Source organism: Triturus cristatus, chromosome 7 (genome assembly GCF_964204655.1).
Source record: "Triturus cristatus chromosome 7, aTriCri1.1, whole genome shotgun sequence".
In the NCBI taxonomy this organism is placed as follows: Eukaryota; Metazoa; Chordata; class Amphibia; order Caudata; family Salamandridae; genus Triturus; species Triturus cristatus.
This window is the reverse complement of record NC_140590.1, coordinates 148790190-148806373: the sequence shown is the minus strand read 5'-3', so window position 1 is coordinate 148806373 and position 16184 is coordinate 148790190. Positions and strand designations below refer to the sequence as shown.

Below are 16184 nucleotides of genomic sequence, written 5' to 3'. Positions count from 1 at the left end.
GATGTAATCCCACTCTACAGAGACGAACGCCTTGGTGGCGTCCAAGAAAACTGCTGCCATCGGTAGATTAGGCGAGACATTGTTAAGGATCGCGAACAGCGTCCGTAAGTTGTGGGACGTGGCTCTGCCGGGCACAAAACCCGATTGGTCCAGGAGTATCAATCTATCAAGCAGCAGGCTTAGGCGATTAGCTATCAATTTAGCTAATATTTTTGCATCACAATTCAGTAGAGAGAGTGGCCTATAGGAGTCGCATGATCGCGGCGATTTTCCTGGCTTCAATAGTGAAATCATAAGTGCCTCCCTCATAGACGCAGGGAGGCAGCCACTCTCTAGCGACTCCTCGAATACTTCCCGCAGAACAGGAGCTATAATGTCTATGTATGTTTTATAGAATTCTATTGGGATGCCGTCCATCCCCGTGGCTTTACCTGATTGCATGCCCATAATTGCTTCTCTCACTTCATCTAATTCAAAGGGAGCGCACAAAAACTCTTGTTGCATATCACTGAGCCATCCCAGCTTTACGTCTCTCAAAAAGCTCTCTAGGTCCATCTCATCTCTTCTATGGGTGGTGTACAACTGCCCGTAGTGTTTTGTGAACACTCTGAGTATATTAGCTGTATCCCGACAAACCGCTCCCTCCTGATCTTTCACTTCTAATATATAGTTGGTATACCGAGGTTTTCTAATTAAAGTCGCCAGTACCCTCCCAGGCCTCTCACCCTCGCCATAACTACAGGCTTTCCAGTGTTTCCCCCGGAAGTGTGCTTCCCTTTCCGCTGTGGCCGTGTACTCCATAAGCGTATCCCGAAACTGCACCTGCGCTTCAGCGGACGCGGTGAGTGCCATCTCCGCTTCTATTAATTTCAGTTCCCCATCCAGTTTTTGCAGTGACTTGACTAAGTCTCTTAGCACCCCAAACCCTTTGGCTATGCAAAACCCTCGAATTGTTACTTTAAAGGCTTCCCATATGGTCTCCACATGGTCTACAGAGCCTTTATTACGGATGAAGAAGTCTCGTACCTCCTCCCTCAGTTCCTCCTGGAACACCACATCCAACAACATAGTAGCCTGCATTCGCCAGCTACATCGCAGTATTTTAAGGTCCGGTGCCGACAACGTAAACTTCACCGGGGTATGCTCCGAAAACGTTCTTGCTAGATGTTGTGCCCGGGCTATCGCAGGCCCCAGACCTCTCGACACCAGCCAATAATCTAGTCTCGCCCAGGAATGTGCCCGCGCCGTGTAGTGTGTACCTTCTCGTGAATCTGCGTGCATGTGTCTCCAGGCATCTATAAACTGATGTGTCTCCATGATGTCCCTAATTATTCCAGCCGCTTTAGTGTAGTGGTGTGGGGCAGGGTGAGATCTATCCCGGCACGGGTTATAAGTAATGTTAAAGTCTCCTCCCCAAATGATATGCTGGGAGCCCACTTCAAAAATCTTGGCCCATAGTGAGGAGAAGAAATCGGGATCATCCACATTGGGCCCACAACAAGACGCCAGTGTAACTGACAGCGAGCCTAGCCGCCCCCACATTAGACAAAATCGGCCTTGTAAGTCCTCCAACTTCCCTCCAAGTTGAAAAGGCACCTGCTTCTTTATGAGTATTGCCGTGTCACGCGCATAGGAGGAATAGGAGGAGAATACCCTGTGGTCTGACCAATTGCTCGCAAACCTACTGTTTCCCTGGGGAGAGAAGTGTGTTTCCTGTAGCATTGCAATGTGTATGTGGTGTCTGTCCAAATAAGCTAACACTTGACGCCTTTTTCGCGCATCCCCTGGTCCTGTAACATTCCATGTAAGTATGTTCAAGTTACTAGCTTCTCCCTCAGCCATACTTCTGAATACCCCCTATGCCCAGATGCATCACCCAATCCTTGTAGACTAGTTTATACGCTACTATACTGCTTAATATCAAGATGTTTCCTGTCTGATTGATCTCTTCGTACACCCATTCCATTCCCCTTCCTATTCAGTTGGGGAGAACACAAATAAACAGTCCCCTCAATAGCCCCCACCCCCTCCCACTGAAGCCCCCCCAACTTGCCAGTGATGTATTCCCTCCCCGTCCCGCCCAATTCCAGCAATTAACTAAAGTTATCACAGTTCCTCTTCTAGGTGCGTGATTACTTGCCCTGGGGTAATACCCGCAGGGGGCTTTGCTAGGTGGCTACACAAACACCTCTTACCCCACTAGGCTCTCCCGGTGAGCAGTCTAGGTCTAGGGGGCCAGAGGGCACCCGGTGGGTCATATGATTTACTCAACAGTGTGCTCTCAACCCACAACAATTCGGATCCTCAGCCACCCGGGCTGACGAGGCCGAGAGTAGTATAGTCTCGAATCCAAGCAAACCCAGCTGGGTCTCATGGCGGCGGTTCATGGAGCTTCATCACCAATAACTCCTGTCTCTTCATGTTGTGTCGACAAGCGTCCTCCACCATTTCGCGCCGCTTTTTTCACTTGTTTAAGGAAATATTCCTCCTGATTCGGAGTGGTGAAGATGTGTTGTTTACCTTGGTGCGTTACTCTTAGTTGTACTGGGTATAACAGTGCATAATGTATTTGCGCCTTACGTAGTTTAGCTTGGACGTCCATAAACTTACGCCGCTCCTCTTGCACTATGGGCGTGAAGTCAGGATATATCGTAAAGGTGTTAACTTCATATGCCATGGACTGTTTCCTTCTGGCGGCTTGCAGAGCCACGTCACGGTCCCTATAGTTCAGAAGTCTCGCAATTATGGGACACGGACTAGCACCCGGCTTCGGTCTGGGCCCTAGCGAGTGGTGGGCGCGCTCCACTATGAACTGGCGAGAGAACGCCTCTTCCCCTACCGCGGACATCAATAACTTCTCTACATATACCTCCTTCTTCCCAACATTGGTGGATTCCGGAATACCCAGTATGCGTACATTATTGCGTCGACTGCGCGATTCCAAATCCTCATTCTTTGTAACAATAACACGCAATAGATTATCCATTCGAGCAAGTTGTGTTTTGCGTTTTGCAGCAGTATCTTCCGTTTCAGATATACGCTTTTCGGTTTCCTGGAGCCGTTCCTCATGCCCCTCGAGTTTGCATGCTATATCGTCCATTCTGGTCGACATTTGATCCACCTTCTCTACCACTGTGGCAAAACCCTGCCGAATTTCCTGGAGAATGTTCGGAGTGTCCGCAGCCGGCATCATGGCACCCTCATTTCCCTCTTTCTGTCCCACCTGAGGTTGACTTGCCTGCATCGGTTGACTTCCACGTTTCGTCCCTTCGAAATTTAGTTTCGGCTGCTTAGTGTCAGGTTTGCCAATGTTGGCGCTGTACTGGTCTTGTAGGGCGAGTATGAGATGTAGCCCTCCTCGTCACTTTTTTGTATGTCTTTTCGTCTCCCAAAGCGCTGCTTCTCTATGCAGCACTCAATGCTCCTGCTTCTTGTTACTGCATCTGTTACCAGCACGCAGTACTCATACCTCCCCTCGAGGCTCACCTGGTCATCCCGCCAGTCTCAGGATATCGCCTTCACTCAATTAATCACGATCACTGCAGCTTGGCAGCAGGACAGGTCATCAGTCCCCACAAAAGCGCCACTCCTCGGCGGTCCAGTCGGGTCATTCACCTAATGTCCTCGGCGGGGATGTGGGGGAGGGGCGACGATCCTACCCCGTACACCCAGACCAGTACCACACCCGCTGTACCATCAGCCACCTTCTCCTCTTATACTAGTTTATGTTTCGTGTTGCACCTTGGCCTATTCGCCTTTAATGCCCGAGTCTCCAGTGCTCCACAGTCCAGCAGGCGCCTTAGGGTATAGATCAGTCCTCACAGACCATATAGAGCAGTCTTCGCGGGTGTCCGAAGCGGTCCGCCAATTGTGCCATCCCGCTGGGGGTGGGGGGCACAAACATCCGCTATTCCTTCCTCTTTGCCCACAGCCTCCTATGTTCGCCAGCAGCTATGCAGCGGTAGTCCCGATCTGAGCCCCCCGCATGTCGGCACTTACTGTTACACCTCCAGGGCCATACTCGCTCCCAATCAATGGTCACCTGTGCCTTGCTGGGATGTCCACCGGTTGGTCTCGGCTTTTCCCGCTCCGTTATACAGAACTTTCTGCCTCCTGAGTCACAGCCGATTTCCCCGGCCTAACTTCCACGTGTGAAGCCGCGGTCTAGATTACTTCCAGCAACCACCTCAGCTCATCTTCGAGTTCCAGCGTCGCGTCTCGGTCAAACTTTACGTCCGAGTAACTTCGGATCCGTCTGCGCGATTCCGCCCAAACTTGCAGCGAGTCTGTGTTTAGGTCATGCCAGCATTTACCCGTTAGGGGAGCCTTCTTATGCCACATTGAGTAGGATAATTAAAGGAGAATTGTTCCGGGATGCGGGAGCCTCACTGCAGTGTGGCCATTCCGTGTGCGCGCCACCTAGCGCCCCCGGGATATGCCATATTCTTTCAGTCTTTGTGCAGTTGCATTTCTGGGTTTTGAGTTCTTTCATGAACCAGTTTGGGTGTCCTGTTTGTTTCCTGGTCTTGGTAGATTTCCTCGGGGTACTTCATCAGGGCTTGCTTTGATCCAGTTTGTGAATTTTTTCACTGCTTGTTCTGTGTCCTCGGTGTTGGTGGGTAGATGGGAGTTAAGGGCGTTGGTACAACGTTGTTCTGAAAGCTTGGACCAGCTGCGCCGTGTTTCGCTGGCGGTGGAGGTGGGGGGGTTGAGAGGTTCTGAGATGACGAAGTGGACACAGTAGTGGTAAGTCCAGGTGACCTCTTCCGATTGGGTGTATTTTATTCTGTTGCTGGCTGGAAAGATGGGGATGAGTGTGTGTCCTGCGATGTGGGTAGTCCGAGTTTAGCCATACTTTGTAGGAGGTCAGTGATGTTGGTGCAGTTGGTGTTGTCAAGGTGAAATTTGAGGTCTCCTAGGAAGGTGTACAGATTCAAGTCAAATGGTGATCGGAGTGTTGCAGAAGGGTAGGTGGGGTCCCGAAGGTCTGTAGGCAAAAGTGCCTCAGATTGTGAAGTGCATAGAGCCACCTGTCACCCCGAGTCCAGTTGCGGCACACCATCACAGAGGAAATGCACCCTGCAGGGCAAGCCTCAGCCGCAGTGATACAGAGGGGATCTGTCCTCCTTGGCGACCGACCTCCTGCGTTGTTTTATTCTCTCTCTTCAAAGTTCTTTTCAATTTTTCCTCACTGTACTTTTTGGCTATCGATCTCATGCCGTATTTAGCCTGAGATGGAGTTTACCATTCACTTTGGACTGAATTCCCAAGCAACCAGCTTCCTAAAAGACTCAGTGCTTGGGGCTTGGGGCTGCTACCGGCCTAACACAGTCTGTGGGGTGAGCCTCAGTCAGAAGGACTTGGCACCCTGAGCAAGGCTGGGGAGTCGGTCTGCTGTTTGTCACATTTCCTGTGCCCACTGCCAGGTGGGGATTCAGCACTGGACTCTTCTCTCTTCACTCATTACAGAGGGGGTCCTGGTTAGTTTATTTTCCTTCAGCTAGTAATATGCTTAAATTCAGCGGATTGTCACATCTGATCTAAGGTTGTAGGCGGATGCTGAAGCGTGGTGGAGCCGGAGGACTAGGAGGGACCACATGAGTCTACAAACCTTTATCCCGGCTGCACAGGATAAACCAGGTACCTGGTAAGGAGGATGGGTCGCCTCCCCTGCTTGTCAGCCATCTGCCACCGGTCTCAACCCTTGTGGCGTCTAGAGTCCCCAGCTTAGGCGGTGGCCTGAACCAAACCATACCAGTAGGCTGGTGGTTCGCCTACCCCCTGCCATGGTCAGAGGCAATGGAATGAAAGAACCGTGCAGAGGTGAACCTGAGCCCTGTTGGTCACCAGCAGGGTCAGTACCCCCTTTGTGATTGGGAGGCAGAGGGTCAAGGGAGGCGGACGGACTGAGCTTTCCAAAACAAAGAGCAGCATGACCATGAGTCCCTGAAGCGAGGCTGCAACTGGGGGGTCATTGCTAGAGTTTCACTGTGTTGTCTCTCTCCTTATAAGGCTGTACAGTTGCAGTAAAGGAGGGCCAACGCCACAACGTATACCATCCCTTGCTGTCTGCTTAGGTTGGTGTACTGAAGGAGTACCCAACAGACAGGGGGAGCATCTTATTTCCACCCTCCCTCACCCAGCCCACACCTGCGGACACTGGGGTCGCGGCACAGCCTGAGAAGGGTCACACGAAGGTGAAGCAACCTGACCCGCCTACATTGGGGGGTGCAGACCACAGTGGACAAGAGGATGCAGCCCATGTACCTGCCACAGACTGTATACAGCCAATGGCTATGGAGGCTCCTCCAGATAAACTGAACATTATTTTGCAGGGGGTCCGTGAGACATGGAAGGCAATTGAGCAACAAATAGGCACACTAATGACGGGCTTTACACTGTTGATTGCTGAGTTGATGCAGAAACATAAGGCTTGCACGGAAAAGCTGGAGCAGCTGCTTCGGCAGGTGGCCAGCCTTCAGGACAGGATGGAAGACGCTGAGGGCCAGTAGCGCAGAAACAATGTTCGTATTGTAGAACTTGCGGAATGCTGTGAGGGGACAGATCCAACAGGCTTCATAGAGCAGTGGTTGCGCGACACGCTGGTCCCGAACGGCTGGCAGACCTCTTCAGTTTTGAAAGGGCACATAGAATCCCAGCAAGAAAACCAATTGCTGGAGTGCCTCCCCGACCTATGATTGCCTGAATACTTAATTACAAAGATCATGATACCTTACCCCGCACAGCCAGAGAGAAGTCCCCTATCCTGTTTGAAAACCAGCCGATTTCATTCTAATCAGACTTTACGATGGCGGTCCAACGTCAAAGGGCCTCCTATCAAGAAGTCAAATAGAAGCTCAGGGCCCTCAACCTCAAATATGCCTTGTTGTTTCCAGCCTGACTCAAAATCATGCACAAGCAGAAATTGTATTCTTTGGGGACCCAGAGGAAGCTACTAAATTGGTGGCAGTCATGTTTTCCGCTGGCGTTTCGCAGGGATCGCCCCAAAACACCAGTCAAAGGTCACAATCATCACAAGGGGGTAAAGTGCAGCAAAATAAAACAAACCGAATGGGGAAGAAGAAAAACCCATCTCCAGAACAAGTCATGGAGGGTCAAAAGTCAGCACTACTTACAACAGCGGCGCTCAATGAACGGGACCCTCTCTCCTCGGTGGACTCCTTTGAAGACACTAATCTACAATCGGACTCAGAAAACAGTTTTGCTCTCTTCCCCTCCATTACCCCGCAATTGGTGAATGACTACCTGGGATATCCTCCCTATCCAGACACCAAGACTGATCTGAATGTACCTGGAGATAGATGGAGCGCTGACTTTCACGACCTCTTGGCCTCACTATGCTCTTCCAACCCTGTGATTGGCCATGGTCCGGACAGTTGTATTGCAACTATGCTGCCTCTGGTCTTGGGGACGCTACATGGCACTGTACCCACCACCCCCGAAGCGATTGCACGATGGTTAAAGTTGCACTGGTTTTATCATTGTTCTTTAGTTTAGTCCACCATTGTTCTCTGGGTACACCTTGTATTTAGTTACATAAAGGGAAGTTATCCACCTGACTAACTCTTAATCATGTCCTTTAGGAATCCTGGCTATCAGGAAGCAATAGGGCACAAGACACTACACATACACTTATGGCTGCGGTGGGAAAGTACATAATAACTTGGAATGTTCAGGGCATGGGATCTGTGCATAAACAACACAGAATATATGCACAGCCGAACAGGAAAAAGGCACACATTGTTCTAATGCAGGAGACACACCTTACCAACTCGGAAGCTACTAAACTATGCAAAATATGGAGAGGGCAAGTGCTTCACACATCATACTCTGCATTTGCAAGAGGGCCCGCCCTGTGGATCATTAGGAATGGCACGCCTTTTCTTGATTTAGATCCGTGAATAGACGTTAATGGCAGATATGCTCTTTTCCACGGCACACTTGATGGCATTCAAATAGTATTAGGCAGCATATATGCCGTGAACTATGAGCAAGACAAATTCTTGGGTGTCCTAAATACAGTGCTAACGGACTGGGTCAGTTATCCCTGGATTTTAGGGGGGGGATTACAATTCAGTCTTGCATATAGGCCTTGACCGCTCCCATCCCCCACTGAAGGGGACGGGCGCAAGAAGCAAGCGGCTGCCCTCCACTGACTGATGCATGGCGCATCAAAAATGCAAACTGTTGTGAATACTCATTCTACTCTCCCACTCACATGCTTCACACGTGAATTGATAGGGTGTTCTGCTCTCCATCCCTTATCGCTCAAATAACACACCACATACTTAGGGTAAATGCTATCGGACCAGAACAGTCTAGAGAATATGACCTCCTGGGGGAAGATCCCACTCCAATCCCAACTTGGATGCTGCGCCCACAATTGATGGAGGACTGTTTCTTGATACTCTGGCCGCAACTATTTCTAACTATTTCTCTGAAAATACAGACATGACGTCCTCTTTCCAAAGGGAATGAGAGGATTTAAGACCGTTTTAAGAGGGGTTGCCATTAGTACAACAGTGGGAGACCGACAAATGCTTAGCAAAGAGTTACGAGATGTGGAAGATAAACCGGGCAAGTGAGAGCAGATGGCAGTCTCCGACCCCACAAGGGAAGCAGCCCTACAAGAAGCACGTATTACATACTCAGAACTACTAGTGTGGCAGATGATCATAGATTTCCAATCATGCACACAAAGTCAACATGCAGAAGCCGATAGATCGGGCACTTTCCTGCCAGAATCTTACGTGATGAGCCATCACCCACCCCAATGCATGAGATTATCACGCCTGAGGGCACAACAGCGAACACGCAATCTGATATAAATCTTGCGTTCAGGACTTACTATAAAAAACGTAAGAGGCCCCAGAGGACTTGGGCGAGGTAACAATAGATGCATTTTTGGACAATCTCGACTTCCCCCAGTTGTCACAGGCAAACCAACGAGAACTAGCGGTTCCCATTTCCAAAACAGAGATCAAGGCAGCGATCAAGGCTCTTCCACGCAACAAAACCCCGGGACTGGATGGACTCCCATTAGAATTTTATGACACCTTCTCGGCTGCTCTGGTCCCCCACCTAGAGCACCTCTACCAGTCAGTGTTGGACGTTGGGTGTCTTTCCTCTACCACAATGCAAGCGCTGGTTACTTTTCTTCTCAAGCCCGGCAGGGAATTAACTGATCTTTCTGGGTACCGACCACTCTCACTCCGGAACACAGAATACAAAATCTTAAGTAAAATACTGTCTAGTCGCCTACTCCCCTATCTGCCACAGCTCATACATATTGGTCAGTGCGGCTTTGTACCCGGCTGTAACACCTCCGTCAATATTAGGTGTCTCTATCATGTGCTGACTGCCACAACATCGGACTATCCAGTGGCGGGGTGCATCTCATTAGTCTTAAGGCAAGCTTTTGACACCCTTAGCTGGAACTACATGCTGACAACACTCACAAAATTTGGAATCCCTCCGGCACATATGCGCTGGGTCAAACTGTTATACATGACACCCACAGCAAAAGCCCCTACAGGAGTACACATCTTACAGCCTTACCCAGTTAGCCATGGTACGTGTCAAAGCTATATGCTCCAACCACTCTTATTAGCACTTGAGCCCTTAGCTATCAAACTCCTGAAAGACGCAATGAGACATGATATCCGTGTTGTCAACACCACACATACCCTCTCCTTATATGCCGATGACATTATCCTCTACATACAAATATACAGGGGTCCACAGGAATTGTTGGATGGCAATCTCTTACGGGAAGTCAAGGCACTGAAACCCAAATAACCTTTTGGATGTCAATACCAGTCTCGGTGGAGGGTAGAATTGCCATTACCAAAATGGTCACGCTTCTGAGAGTGCTTTGCTACTTTATTAACCTACCAATAGTGATCCCCACTGCTACCTTTAAAACTCTGAATACACTCTTGCTAGAATTATTATGGGGGTAGGGCCGCATGAGGGTAGGGCTCTCGAACCTCCAGCTGGGAACAGACAAAGGGGGCATGGGTGTTCCAGATTTCCGGACATACTGTTACGCAAGCCAATTGCAGTGGTTGGCAGACTGGATTGCTGGTCATGACCTCCATGAGATAGGGCTTACGCCGCAGGTGTTGGCCCGCGGCACCCTTCATACTCTATTGCTGCCCAAGGGGCGGGTCCCACCCACTGTCCCTTCACTATTGAATGTGGCCCTTACCTACTGGAGGCGAATGTTACAATACACTAATCGGTGACTCCCCTATGCCCTCAACATTCCACTGGTAGGGATTCCCACAGGGGTAATCACTGCCCAAGAAATCTCCAGGTGGGAAAGGGAAGGAGTGAACACTGTGGGGATGCTATTGAGAGAAAGTATGTTACTAGACCACGAGAACTTCGCCAGGGAACAGGGTGTTCCACGATCCCTCTATATTCTGCATGCAAGCATTACTAAATACATTAATAAGCATTGGACACTAGATAATATAGAGCCCACCCACACACAAGCTAGTGCATACACTATACTTTATGGGTAATGGACGTCACCTGACTCGATGGTTGTATAGGGGTATTCCCTCCCATGCAGCAACCTCCTTAGCGGCACTTGGAGCAAAGTGGAATGCTGCCATTGAGAGGGAATTATCAAACAAAGAATGGGATTCCCCAAGAAGGTGTCCCACAATGCTAAATTTAAATTCATACAGTACATGGTGTTACATAGGGCTTATCTTACATTGCACCGACTAAATAAAATGTACCGGGAAGCGACGGACCAATGCCCACGATATCTTGCACATAACGCCGGTCTCCTACACATGCTGTGGGCCTGTGAGCACCTCTCCACCTTCTGGGCCACTATTATATGGGTCCTAGGAACGGTAATGGGAACAGCTTTCGGGTATAAGGTGGCATATTGGGTATTGGGTCTGCGGTGCTGCCATAAGAAGCAGAAAGTACAAGTCTTCGCTAGTCTGGCCTGGCTGATCACAAAACGATCAATTACCATGAGAAGGAAGTCCGCTGTGCCCCTCACGCCACTTAGTTGGCATGGGGACGTGGTCAGATGGGGGAGAGCCAAAAGTACGGCGACAAAGCGGGAAAAAAGTACGGGCTTACGGAAGACACCGATCTCACTAGATTGGAATTCAATGCATGAAAGCAGCAAGAATACACCTACACTATAGCAGAACCGTACTTCATACTTATATAGGAGTGGACAGGAGTGAGTCTGGTAGGAAGGGGGGGTAAGGGCATTGGGACATGGGCGGATGGTTGGGGAATGTTGTTTTGACATGCAGATTGATACCATGTGCCACTCTGTTAGCAGATAACTTTACATTTAATCACGGATTCCATTGCGGATACATATACTGCTCGATATGTAACGTATTGCTGTTGTTTCTTCATTTTGGGACTAATGATACTTACCTAAAGGCAGTATAAACGGGTCATGATGTTAATAACAAAAACCAAAAAAGAAGAACCCTGCACAGAGATGGCTATAGAGTCCTGGTTGATGGCCTATGACCCAGGAGGGGTAGCAGGCATATGTAACTAAGTTCTGATAGTAACAACTATAATAATAATAACAATAACGAAAACAGATTATTACTATTATTATTTCTATGATTACTAGTATTCATATTATTATTATTTTTATTATTGTTATTATTATTATTATGAAGAAGGAGAAGAACATATCATTACATTCAATGTTCATGAGAAATAAGGAATCCTCAATGATAACCAACTTCCTGGGTTTACATCACGTTGCTAGATTGTGAATCACTCACCTTGTGATGCGACAACTGCATCAATTGATTAGAAATGTTCACATTTTTCTTCTTCTTGTTACTGGAATGGAAAATCATTGATTTAAATGGTACTTCCACAATAATATTTACATCAAACACAGATATTGGAAAATTACATGTTTTATAACTATTTTAGCTCTTTGAAAAAATTGTTGATCTAGTATTTTCTATAGGTGTGCTTGAGAAGGAATTATTTGTATAATGTATTTATTTATCAATAGTGTTTTATAAAATGCAAACATGACCATCAGGGTATCAGAGTGCTATACAAGGAGAGCTGATGAGGGTTGTGTTACAGTAAAGACAGTTGTCACATAAGATACGCTGTACATAGAATTTGAAGAGTCAGGTTTATCTAATCGTATACAAAATCTAATGGGAAGTGGTTTATTAGTAGTGATAAGTAGGGACCTACCACTACAATAAGGCCACAAACACAACAAAACTTTCAGTCAAGGTCTCAATAAAGTAATCCATTGCTCAACCATTGGTAACTAGCAATGAGCAGGCAGGCTTAACTTAAGGCGAGGAGTGTAAAGCATTTAAAAACACCAATACATTAAATACGTAAGATACAACACACAATACAAATCTAATGCCAATTCATAAAAATAGGATATATGTTTATGACTAAAAGGACTCCAAAATGACAAAAATCCAATGTAGGGAACCAGATATATGAATTTTTAAAGATCAAATGTAAAACTAGCGCTTCAAAGCAAATATCGCTCAAAGGGTTAACAAAGGTCACAATGGACCACGACAAAGACCATTGTTCAGGCCCCCCATTGTAACGCCCTGAACGTCTCAGGATCGTTTAACAGACACGACAATGAGGACGCAACCACTTGTGAAGGGTTAGTTCTTTTAATGAAGGCAAATAAAATACAAAGAACAAACAAAAGTTATAGTCACTGGAATCCTCCAGGCTAAGTACGTTACCAGCCCACAGCACGGATGGTCCTAACCGTCCTCTGCATATACGCCGATCCCGGCGTATGCCAACAGAGGGCAGAAATGAAATGGCCGACAATGCCAATCGGTAGGCTGTGAGGGGCACGAAGAGTGTTGGGGAGAATCGAGGAGTCAGGGAAACACCCAGCCGGGGTCTCTACCTGAAGGGAGCAGCCGCTCAACCTCTTCCTCAGACTGCACCGGGACGCGGAGTCACCTCCTGGTGATGCGTCACCGATACCCCAATCACAAGCAAGAAGACTGAACCGAGAGCAGCCGCTCGATCGATCCTGTGGACTTCCGAGTCTGTAACGCGGCAAACACCTCCTGGTGTGCGTTACAGCTGGCAGTCCCTGTGTCTCTGGTCGGGCTGGGAGTTACGACTCCAACCAGCAAAAGCGCCAATGCGCTTTGACTCAGCCGAGTCAAAAAGCGAAGCTCAATGGTTGACCGGTAGAGCTTCCGGGTCCTTCACAGGTGACGATGGGGCAAGACACGGCCCAGGGAGTAACGACTCGACCTACCTCCGTTCTTGCCTTACTGGAGCACCACTCCGGAACACTGCTCTTCACGAAGCAGGTACGTCGGTGTAAACACAATATCCGACAGCCTTGTACCTCCCGGTTCCTCCCTTTATAGGGCGTGTTTTCCTTGAGTTATGTAACAGCTCTCCTGTTTACATAAGGGCGTGTTTCCCTTGAGTTATGTAACAGCTCTCCTGTTTACATAAGGGCGTGTTTCCCTTGAGTTATGTAACAGCTCTCCTGTTTACATAAGGGCGTGTTTCCCTTGAGTTATGTAACAGCTCTCCTGTTTACATAAGGGCGTGTTTCCCTTGAGTTATGTAACAGCTCTCCTGTTTACATAAGGGCGTGTTTCCCTTGAGTTATGTAACCGCTCTCCTGTTTACATAAGGGCGTGTTTCCCTTGTATGACAGGAATTCTTGACAGTACATCCTCCCTCTCAGCGGCTCCCCACGGGTCCAGCGCTGGCAGGAAAACGCCGATGGAACAAGGAGACCAAGCGCGGAGCATGAACCCCTTCAGCCGGTTCCCATGAATGCTCCTCCGGGCCATAGCCTTTCCACGCAACCAGGTACCACAGCTTCCCCCTGCGCCATTTGGACGCCCGTATGCCCGACACTTCATACTCCACCTCCGACTCCACGCATACCGGCCTAGGTGTCCCAGACGGCTTGGAGGGTGCTGGTTTGAGCAATGATACATGAAAGACAGGGTGTATCCGCAATGACTGGGGCAAGCACACCTTCACGTTCACGGGACCCATACACTTGGTAATTCGATAGGGGCCCATGTACTTGGGATGGAACACACTGTTCTTTCGAAACCTCATGTTTCTTGTGGATATCGAGACGTAGTCTCCAGTGCGGTACAGTGGCCCGGGCCTTCTCTTCCTATCTGCCGCAGCCTTGTATCTTCTCTTGGCCTCTATTAGGACAGCCCTTGAGCGCATCAACGTGTCTTTTATGTGTGCCACCCTGTCCGCTGTGGCGGGAATCCTGTCCTCTCTGAACGGATGTAGAAATGGCAAGAACCTGGGATGTTGGCCATAGTTGCTATAGAACGGAGATGACTGTGTGGAGCTGTGAGTGGCGTTGTTATAGGCTATCTCTGCAACCCATAGCAAGTCGACCCATTCTTCCCTGCCCTGGTCCACAAAACATCGCAGATACTGTTTGAGCGTTTGGTTCAGGCGCTCGGTTTGGCCGTCCGTTTGAGGGTGGTAGCTGGTGGACAGGGCGGTCTTAACATGCAGCGCAGTGCACCAAGTCTTCCAGAATTGCGCAGTAAACTGCGACCCCCGGTCCGACACGATCACCCCAGGTAATCCATGCAGTCGTACCACATTCTTTAGGAGTAGTGACGCCAATTCCCCGGCCGTAGGGACTCTCTTGCAGGGGATGAAGTGCCCCATTTTCGTCAAGTAATCCACCACCACCAGTATTGCCGTCATCCCCTGGTCTACCGGTAGGCCCACCACGAAGTCCAGTGATATGCTATCCCATGGTCTATCCGGGGTCGGAAGTGGATGTAAGAGCCCTTGGGTTCGGCCATGGTCGGCCTTCATGGTAGCACACGTAGGACACTCCTGTCCCCACCTCCTGACATCCACTCTCATGGTTGGCCACCAGAAATGCCGTCCCATGCTAGCCACCGTTTTTTCAAAGCCCAAATGACCTGCGCATGGAGAGTCATGGCACCAGATGAATGCTTGTTTCCTTAGCCTAGGCGTGGGTATCAATAGGCACCTGTTCTTCAGGGGTATCCCGTCCTTCAGCTGCCATTCTCTGTGACTGAGGAGCCACCTCCGCCATGCGAATGACCTGATCCCTCTCTTTATTCCCCTCAGGAAAGTATCCGGTTGGATAACCCCCAATACCATCCTCGGGGAAATGATGGAACGCTCGGTTGCAGGCAATGGTTCCTTAACTGCAGATTGACGGGACAGGGCGTCCGCCTTCCGGTTTTCAGTCCCCGGCCGATATGTGATGCGGAAGTTGAACCCCGCAAAGAAGATCATCCACCGCAGCTGCCTGGGAGAAAGGTGTCTAGTGGCCGTCATGAACTGTAGGTTCCGATGGTCCGTGTACACCGATACCACATGTCTTGCCCCCATCAACCAATGCCTCCATTCGGTGAAGGCGTCCTTGATTGCGAGAAGCTCCTTCTCCGCAATATGGTAGTTGCGTTCGGCGTCGTTGAGTTTGCGGGACATGTACGCAACGGGATGAAGCACCCCTGTGTCGTGGTTGCGTTGGGACAAGATAGCCCCCAGCGCCACATCCGACGCGTCCGCTTCCACCACGTAGGGGAGATCCGGATCGGGGTGAGCCAACACCGGCGCCTTACCAAAGGCGCTTTTCAGGGCCTCAAAGGCTTTGTTCGCTTCAGGGGACCAGACAAACTCCTTGGACTTCCTCAGTAGCTGTGTGATTGGGGCCACCACTCCTGAAAATCCATCTATAAACTGCCTGTAAAAGTTGGCGAAGCCAATGAAACTTTGGACGTCCTTCACGCTTTGGGGCACCGGCCATTCTTTCACCGCCTTGATCTTTCGTTCTGCCATCTCCTGTCCCTCTGGACTCAGCATCACTCCGAGGAATTCCACGGATGTGACGTGGAAGTCACACTTGCTGAGTTTACAAAACAGCATGTTTTCCCTCAGCTTTTGGAGCACAGCTTTGACGTGGTGTACGTGCTCCTCCACACTGGACGAATAGATGAGGATGTCGTCGATATATACGACCACGTAGATATCCAACTCCTCTCTGAATACCTCATTCAAAAAGTACTGAAAGGCTGCCGGGGCGTTGCACAGACCGAACGGCATGACGAGGTACTCAAAAAGGCCGAACCTGGTCTTAAAGGCGGTCTTCCACT

General features: G+C 49.3%; 1 protein-coding gene across 3 annotated transcripts in view; it reads right to left on the bottom strand.

Annotated features, from left to right (window-relative positions):
* LOC146809069 (sialic acid-binding Ig-like lectin 12) overlaps positions 1-16184 on the bottom strand; it is a 503656-nt gene that overhangs the window by 14166 nt on the left and 473306 nt on the right. For all 3 annotated transcript variants that reach the window (XM_085615877.1, XM_085615875.1, XM_085615876.1), the window contains one exon: positions 11808-11868. In XM_085615877.1, the coding sequence (XP_085472003.1) occupies positions 11808-11868 (61 nt within the window). The remainder of the gene's footprint in view (positions 1-11807; positions 11869-16184) is intronic.